The sequence below is a fragment of the Ascaphus truei genome, chromosome 22 (genome assembly GCF_040206685.1).
Source record: "Ascaphus truei isolate aAscTru1 chromosome 22, aAscTru1.hap1, whole genome shotgun sequence".
Lineage (NCBI taxonomy): Eukaryota > Metazoa > Chordata > Amphibia > Anura > Ascaphidae > Ascaphus > Ascaphus truei.
This window is the reverse complement of record NC_134504.1, coordinates 1,329,989-1,339,241: the sequence shown is the minus strand read 5'-3', so window position 1 is coordinate 1,339,241 and position 9,253 is coordinate 1,329,989. Positions and strand designations below refer to the sequence as shown.

The window sequence follows — 9,253 nt, the reverse complement described above, 5'->3', positions numbered from 1 at the left end:
TTCTAACTGTGTCAAAACGACTTTGTTCTGCATGTCAATCATTTATTATTTTCTCTTTGTCAGATTATTACTTCAAAAAACTTCATCTGGTGACGGTCTGCGTAGAAAAGGTAAGACACTGCCAGGGAAGGTTTGTTTGGTAACTGAGGAAATATTGGGCTTTTCATGTATCTCGATACTGTGCCTTTAAACTGATGCTTGGATGGTACCACGTGCAGGCGTTACTAGGAGGGTTATATTAGGAGACACAGAGGATGCATGTTAGGCTAAGTTCCCGCTGGAGGCTGCTGCACGCGCGCCTGGCATCCTGGCGGCGCGTGCACAGCTTAAAACCGCAATCTGCGGTCTGTAGGGTGCGATCGGAGGCGCGGGTGGGAGTTGCAATGCGAAGCGAGCGTGGGTTAACCCCTTCAGGGAACAGCACTGCATGGCAATGGGAAGGGTGTGTCAACCCCTTAATAATAAAAAAATATTCAAATAATCGTTTTGGTTCCTTTCCCTCGCCACCCGAACCACGTGTTCCAAGGCTAATATTTATTTGCTGCCATTAATGATCGCTGTCCTGACGTGCTTTTGTAGAGGAGGAGGCGGGGGTGTCCGGTGATGATTTGACCGGTGGGGCGTGTTGGCGTGGGGAGGGGGTCTGGGAGAGGAGGCGCAGCTGAGCACGCTGAACTGCAAAGAGACCTGTTCTCCTATTGGCTCCCGGCGCACCATGTGACCACGTCGCCGCACGGGAACACCATCTTGTTGTATCCCCTGCTGGCTGACGCACCACAGTGCCTCGTGAGCCGCATGGAAGGAGACACTGGGGCCTATCACTACCGAGGTGAGTGACTGGTGTGCGGTGCGCACGCCGCGCGCGCACCGCCATCACCACCGGGGACCTGGCCTTACTTTGGGGCAACATGCTTCAAGGGCTGGTACAGGTTATCACACCATTGACTTGAATGGGCTTGGTGCATGTGGCTTGCCCTAAAGCAGGGGCGGCAAACTCCAGTCCTCAAGGGCCATAGAATGTAACGAGAGATGTGGAACGTAACGAGAGATGTAGAATGTAACGAGATATAGAATGTAACGAGAGATGTAGAATGTAACGAGAGATGTAGAACGTAACGAGAGATGTAGAAAGTAACGAGAGATGTAGAACGTAACGAGAGATGTAGAACGTAACGAGAGATGTAGAACGTAACGAGAGATGTAGAACGTAACGAGAGATGTAGAACGTAACGAGAGATGTAGAACGTAACGAGAGATGTAGAACGTAACGAGAGATGTAGAACGTAACGAGAGATGTAGACCGTAACGAGAGCGAGAGATATAGAATGTAACGAGAGATGTAGAACGTAACGAGAGATGTAGAACGTAACGAGAGATGTGGAACGTAACGAGAGATGTAGAATGTAACGAGAGATGTAGAATGTAACGAGAGATGTAGAACGTAACGAGAGATGTAGAACGTAACGAGAGATGTAGACCGTAACGAGAGCGAGAGATATAGAATGTAACGAGAGATGTAGAATGTAACGAGAGATGTAGAATGTAACGAGATATAGAATGTAACGAGAGATGTAGAATGTAACGAGAGATGTAGAATGTAACGAGATATGTAGAATGTAACGAGAGATGTAGAATGTAACGAGAGATGTAGAATGTAACGAGAGATGTAGAATGTAACGAGAGATGTAGAATGTAACGAGAGATGTAGAATGTAACGAGAGATGTAGAACGTAACGAGAGATGTAGAATGTAACGAGAGATATAGAATGTAACGAGAGATGTAGAATGTAACTAGAGATGTAGAATGTAACGAGATATAGAATGTAACGAGAGATGTAGAATGTAACGAGAGATGTAGAATGTAACGAGATATAGAATGTAACGAGAGATGTAGAATGTAACGAGAGATGTAGAATGTAACGAGAGATATAGAATGTAACGAGAGATGTAGAATGTAACGAGAGATGTAGAATGTAACGAGAGATGTAGAACGTAACGAGAGATGTAGAACGTAACGAGAGATGCAAACGGCTTAATTTTCAGTCTCCATCAATGTATCAGGGGTTTGTGTCAATGAATGTTGCTCCACTTGTGCCAGCGAGCATTGTGGGAGAGGGTAAGAGTCAGATTAATAATATAAAGTGATGCATCAAAATGCTTCCTTTGAAACTGAACGAGTCACTTATAACGATCCCTGAGGCTTTGGTGACAGTGAACTCAGAGATTGGCCACTTCTTCAGAATTAATCAAGATATTTATTTATTTATTTATTTATAAAAATGTTTTACCAGGAAGTAATACAGTGGGAGTTACCTCTCGTTTTCAAGTATGTCCTGGGCATAGTTAATATGACAAATAATACATGGTTACAAATACAGTTACATAAATGAGCAGGGTATACATTATATACAATACATTGCATGCACAGTTAGAGAAGATGTATATTATAGGCTTATGTAACAGTTACAGACCAGATTAAAATGTGAGACAGCTTTAGTTTTGAAAGAATTTAGGCTGGTGGTGGCTGTGAGAGTCTCCTGTAGGTTGTTCCAGTTTTGGGATGCACGGTAAGAGGAGGAGCGGCCGGATACTTTGCTGAACCTTGGGACCATGAACAGTCTTTTGGAGTCAGATCTCAGATGATAAGTGCTGCATGTGGTAGGGGTGAGGAGCTTGCTCAGATAGGCGGGTAGCTTGCCCAGAAAGTATTTGAAGGCAAGACAGGAAAGGTGAACTTTGCGCCTAGACTCAAGTGATGACCAATCTAGTTCTTTGAGCATTTCGCAGTGATGTATGTATGTATGTATGTATGTCTTTATTTATATAGCGCCATTAATGTACATAGCGCTTCACAGTAGTAATACATGTGGTAATCGAATAAATAACAGATAATATAAATAACAGATCATGGGAATAAGTGCTTTAGACATAAACATAACATTAAGGAAGAGGAGTCCCTGCCCCGAGGAGCTTACAATCTAATTGGTAGGTAGGGAGAACGTACAGAGACAGTAGGAGGGAGTTCTGGTAAGTGCGTCTGCAGGGGGCCAAGCTTTATGTATCATGTGTTCAGAATGTTCACAGTGCTATTCGTATGCTTCTTTAAGCAAGTGTGTCTTAAGGTGAGTCTTAAAGGTGGATAGAGAGGGTGCTAGTCGGGTACTGAGGGGAAGGGCATTCCAGAGGTGTGGGGCAGTCAGTGAAAAAGGTTTAAGGCGGGAGAGGGCTTTAGATAAAAAGGGGGTAGAAAGAAGACATCCTTGAGCAGAACGCAAGAGTCTGGATGGTGCATACCGAGAAATTAGGGATGAGATGTAAGGAGGGACAGAAGAATGTAAAGCTTTAAAAGTGAGAAGAAGAATGGAGTGTGAGATGCGGGATTTGATTGGAAGCCAGGAGAGGGATTTCAGGAGGGGAGACGCTGAGACAGATCTAGGAAAGAGTAGAGTGATTCTGGCAGCAGCATTTAGAATAGATTGTAGGGGAGACAGGTGAGAGGCAGGAAGGCCGGACAGCAGGAGGTTACAGTAATCAAGACGGGAGAGAATGAGGGCCTGAGTCAGAGTTTTAGCAGTCGAGCAACAGAGGAAAGGGCGTATCTTTGTTATATTGCGGAGGAAAAGGCGACAGGTTTTAGAAATGTTTTGAATGTGAGGGGCCAATGTGAGAGAGGAGTCGAGTGTGACCCCTAGGCAGCGTGCTTGGGCTACTACTGGGTGAATGATCGTAGTTCCAACAGTAATGTGGAAGGAGGTAGTAGGGCCAGGTTTGGGAGGAAGTATGAGGAGCTCTGTTTTAGCCATGTTGAGTTTAAGGCGACGGAGGACCATCCAGGATGATATAGCAGAGAGACATTCAGAAACTTTGGTTTGTACAGCAGGTGTAAGGTCGGATGTTGAAAAGTATATTTGTGTGTCGTCAGCATAGAGGTGATATTTAAACCCAAAAGATGTTATTAGGTCACCTAGAGAGAGTGTGTACAGAGAAAAGAGAAGAGGTCCCAGGACAGAGGCCTGGGGTACCCCCACAGAGAGCTCAATAGAGGAGGAGGAGGTGTTAGCAGAAGAGACACTGAAAGTACGATGGGAGAGGTAAGAGGAGATCCAGGATAAAGCTTTGTTCCAATATCTAGAGTATGGAGAATGTGGAGGAGAAGAGGGTGGTCCACGGTGTCAAATGCTGCAGAGAGGTCGAGTAATATGAGCAGAGTGTAATGACCTCTGTCTTTGGCAGCATGGGGGGTCGTCAGTTATTTTAGTGAGGGCTGTTTCCGTGGAGTGAGCAGTGCGGAAGCCAGATTGTAGAGGGTCTAGGAGAGAATAGGTGTTGAGAAAATGGAGCAAGCGAGAGAATACAAGACGTTCAAGGAGTTTAGAGGCAAAAGGCAGTTTAGAGGCAATGTTGTTGTTGCATTGGAGAACGAAACGACAAATTGAATTGTAGAGGGTGTCAAGTTTGCTAAGGTGGGTTTGAGGAGCCGAGCCGTATACTATGTCCCCATAGTCAATAATTGGCATTAGCATCTGCTGTGCGATACGCTTTCTGACCAGGAGACTTAGGGAGGATTTGTTCCTGTAAAGTACCCCTAGTTTGGCATAGGTCTTGGTTGTCAGGGTATCAATGTGCATCCCGAATGTTAAGTGGGAGTCAAACCATAAGCCCAGGTATTTAAAACTAGTGACAGGTGTTAGGGTGGTGTTAGCGTTGGTTCTAATCAGGAGCTCAGTCACTGGAAGCTTTAAGAATTTTGTCTTGGTCCCAAATACCATTGTTACAGTCTTGTCAGTGTTTAAAAACAGTTTGTTTTGGGAAATCCAGTTTTCGAGTCTCAAAAAGTCAGACTGAAGTATGTGTTGAAGGTAGTGTTGATTCCCATTCGACCCTCTGGGAGGCGCACAAGGCGACTCTCAGAGGGACACCTCCCCCCAGAGCTCACTCCTCCTCACCTTTTTAACTTGGGAGGTCTTTCACTTGGCTGCAAGAACAGGACCTACTATGGTTCTTTCCCCTCATACAGAGGTAACGGGAATAGTTCACAGTTTTAGTGTTAGGACCTGCATTATTTTGGTTTACCTTGACGTTGGTATGCAGGCTTACGACGCATTGGCCAAAGGGTTTAACTAAATAACCAAGTTATTATTATTATTGTTGAAGTATTTAAACGTTATACTTATTACCATATATGTTTTGTCATTTGGATGTAGCATTGGGCACCCCTGTCTCTTGTTATATACATTTGCCACACTCAGTAGCACTCTTTTTGGCATAAATATATATTCATGATGTGATGGGTGTAGGAGTTTGAGCTCGCTGGGAATGCGTGTGTTAACCATACCTAAAGTTAGAAATAGAATTTGGTTTGTCTGCCAGATGGAAAAATGAACCCGTTTGGTTAATGGCACTGGCACTTCATTCCTTGGCCGGCCCAGGCAGACCTTCCGGGGGGAACAATGCCACCATCACTGGTTAATAGGAATGAAGTGCGTTCTCTCTTGACGGGCGGGTGGCATTTTGGTTAAAGTTAAGGACTATAGGGGTCTTGAGGTAGAGCGTGAGCACCGGACCCGTGTGGGAGACCCCCCCCCCCCCCCACTGGGCCACAACGGAGTGAGCGACGACACACGAAACATTAAGGAAATAGGATGAACACCCCCTCTGCCCCCCAGGTTACTTTGAAATGCTCATTGGAGCTGAGATTTAAATCGATGTTTATGACTACTTGTTAATAATATTCTCTTGTAACGTTTGTATTGTTTTCTTTCTGTGTGACATTTCCAAGACCAACACAATCTAAGTTACAAAAAAAAAAAAAAAACGCTTCCTTTGGATCAATATAAGGACAAAAGGAGGATGATCTATCTCAGTCGCGTAAATTCAACATAGGTCAAATCTGATGGAAATATGTCTTTTTTGAACTTCATTTACGTAATTCTATGTTACTGTTGCCTAGAACTGGGGCAGTTTTCCTCTCTTTGCAACAAATAAATGCACCAGGTTTGGCAGGAGATTCATACATACAGGCATGATGAAAATGTTTTACTCATGTTTTGGAGCAAATTACACCCTCTTAATCCATAACCCCCCATTTACTTCTGGTTTCCACAAAGGAATTTGTTGGACTCAGTGGTCAACGTGGATTAGAAAGTAGTGGCAATGTGGGAAAGTGCACTAAATGTATCAGTTCTCCTGAACACAATTCTAAACCTGTTAAAGTATCAGGAAAAACCCGTTGATCGTCCCTCCAATAACGCGACTAGAACGTTGAACTCGGTATCTTAGAGGCATTTAAAAAAAAATCTATTTTTTATACATTCCTTTATCTTTGTTCAAACAGACAGGAATTACAAGTTAGCAAATACGTACGAGTGATTCTGTGGTTTAGTAAAATAAAAGGTAGCATTGGTGTTTCTTGTAGTAACTCCACACATTGTGCACGGCTAACTTCTTACGCTCCTTCAGTGCTCAGTTCCATATGTTTGGTTCATATAGTTTAATGTAGCATTGAGACTTCAAAAATCAATATGTATGGAGTGCTGACAGACTAAAAAGTAATATAAATGTCATTGCAGCGGAAAGTGTTGGCAGAGCTACTGAGATCATTGGGGAAGTGAAATGTTCCCCTCGTGTCACCCTGATGCGTTTCACAAATTATGTTACTTCTTCTGCTCAATAAATGATGTTTGTAGAAGTCTGAAAATACAGAAAATGTTGCTCTGTACATGCACCAAACATCCACTTACAGCATCGGAAGGAATACCAGGGGTGGCCAACTCCATTCCTCAAGGGCCACCCACAGGTCAGGTTTTTAAGGATAACCCTGCTTCAGCACAGGAGGCTCAATCAGTGGCACAGCCATTATGATTAAGCCGCCTGTGCTGAAGCAGGGATATCCTAAAAAACAAGGTGGCCCTTGAGAACTGGAGTTGGCCACCCCTGGAATAACTGATGCTTAACAAAGTCTCATTTCATGACCAGTTAGAAGGTATGAAGACCAGGTTGTCCTGAAGAAGGCACTATTTGTGAGCCCAGTGGATGCAATGTTCCATTGACTAACACATGAAACCGTCTTGTTCACAGCTGCAACCATGAGCAGCGATATGGAGATGCAGAACTACGGAGTGGCGGCTGTGTACCTTCGTAAATCCGAGAAGGAGCGGATTGAATCCCAGAACCAGCCCTTCGATGCTAAAACCTATTGCTACGTCACCGACCCCGTTGTTGATTATATCAAGGGTAAGATCAAGAGCTCCGAAGCAGGAAAGACAACCGTGGAAACGGAGGATAACAAGGTAGGCAAGCCAGGGGTTATATAGTGATATATGTACCTCATCACGACCATGTCACAATTAATGCTGATTGTTTTATTCAGGAGTTCCCAAAAAGAGCTTGCTGGGTTTCTGTGTGTTGTCTGTTTTATTCTGTCATATCCTGAAACTAGGGGTCTCCAGACCACAAGGAACATTATTACTAGAATGCCAAATGCCAATGGATTAGCAGAAGACCACTACAATTTGTGGTCTTATTTTTGGCACCGGTCCTGTTACCCTTTCATAGATCCCAGGACAATAAGAACTGAGGACATATAAAAATATACAGTATATATATATACTTTTGAGGGGTTATTGGTGCTGTATTTATGGTTGCATCTCACAGTACCTTTGATGCTTATTTATGTGATATTGTATAGTTTTGGACTGTTGGATTCCCTAAAACAGTTATGGGTTTAACATGATTTCATAGCCAGTGGTACTGCAGAATGAGGGAGGGGGATCCATTGCTTCCTCCAACGTTCTTTCTGTCCAACCTCAGACCGTCACGGTGAAACCTGAGAATGTTTTCCCAATGAATCCACCCAAGTTCGATAAAATTGAGGACATGGCGATGCTGACCCACCTGAATGAGCCGGCCGTTCTGTACAACCTTAAGGACCGCTACAAAGCCTGGATGATCTATGTAAGTGATCCATTCCTTCGGAGTCCTCGCACAGGCAGCCAGCCACTGATAAATCTGCTGCTTCTGGCCTCTTTTTGCTGCTTTGCAACTAAATGCTCCAGTTTCTTGATGGTGGATGCATGGAATAGAATCCCAGCTGAGGTGGCAGGGGCTAACAAGGGAATTCAAACATGCTTGGGATAGACATAACGCTAAAACCTAAATACAAAAGAAAACCCCCAAGGGTCAAATAGGGTTTGAAGAGTTAAAGCAGATAGGAGAATGGACAAACTAGGCGGTCAGGTTCTCTGCCCCTAAAAGCAATGATCATTTTTGTTAATAAATAATAATCATCCTCGTTAAATTGGGACTCACGGAAACTTGTCAAAAGAAATAATAATATTAATACTAATAATATCCCATATAGGGAGGAAATCAATGCAAAACAATTGCACCAGATTTAGCAGACTTTTACCGCTTGTCTACTGCACTCATCGGCTTAAACTCTGCGCCTCCAGCTAATCCGACCAGCTGGTAACTGAATGTGTTATCACAGGAGAGTGTGGATATAAGGACAAATAAATATAAGTAATGCAAATGTTGTGTGATTGTGATTGTCAGGACAGGGCCTATTCTTTAGCCACGAGAACGGCGTTTCCATGTAGAAATGCCCATCCCGCTCGATTTATTAAACAGTCTCTGAATGTGCAATGCGTCTGAAAATGACATTTAAAGTGGCAATTTAGTTCCAGCTGTGAAAACGTGCACTATGCAAATTTCCGATGCAAATTAGGACATTTCGCAAAAAAGACATATTTACATTTAATAAGCTGCGAGAATGCAAAATCCCACAGAAATGTGACCGGGGAGATTTCATCTCCAATGCCGCCTGTCTGTGGGAGGCGAGAAATACATTTTGGGTCAAACAAAACATACAAAGCAGCTATTTTTTGCAGTGATCTTTCAGCATAGATAATTTTTACAAACAGAAACAGAACAGAAAGAAAAATCCTGATATTTATTGTGTCAAATAGCATTCTGTTTTTGGGAATTTTATATGACAAAATTCACAGTTCACAATTCACAATAAATAGGCCACTGTGTAATAGGGTGACCATTTTTCTGCAGTTAAAAAATGAGAAAATTTTCGTGCATGCGTGAAAGGCCCACGCTGACCACGCATGCACGAACAGCCAGAGTCAACCACGCATGCGTGAACAACGCACACCAATCGCACGTGTGACTGACAAGAGCCGGGTCGGCTCTTGTCGGCCACATGTTATCGGCTCTTGCTGGCAGCGCATTCGCTATCAGCGCAAAA

General features: G+C 43.6%; 1 protein-coding gene across 1 annotated transcript in view; it reads left to right on the top strand.

Moving 5' to 3' along the window:
- Positions 1 to 9,253, top strand: part of LOC142472553 (myosin-3-like) — a 57,449-nt gene continuing 48,196 nt past the window's right edge. Inside the window, exons 1-3 of the mRNA XM_075579607.1 lie at positions 1 to 110; positions 7,078 to 7,289; positions 7,810 to 7,953. Of these exons, the coding sequence (XP_075435722.1) occupies positions 32 to 110; positions 7,078 to 7,289; positions 7,810 to 7,953 (435 nt within the window). The 5' untranslated portion in view covers positions 1 to 31. The remainder of the gene's footprint in view (positions 111 to 7,077; positions 7,290 to 7,809; positions 7,954 to 9,253) is intronic.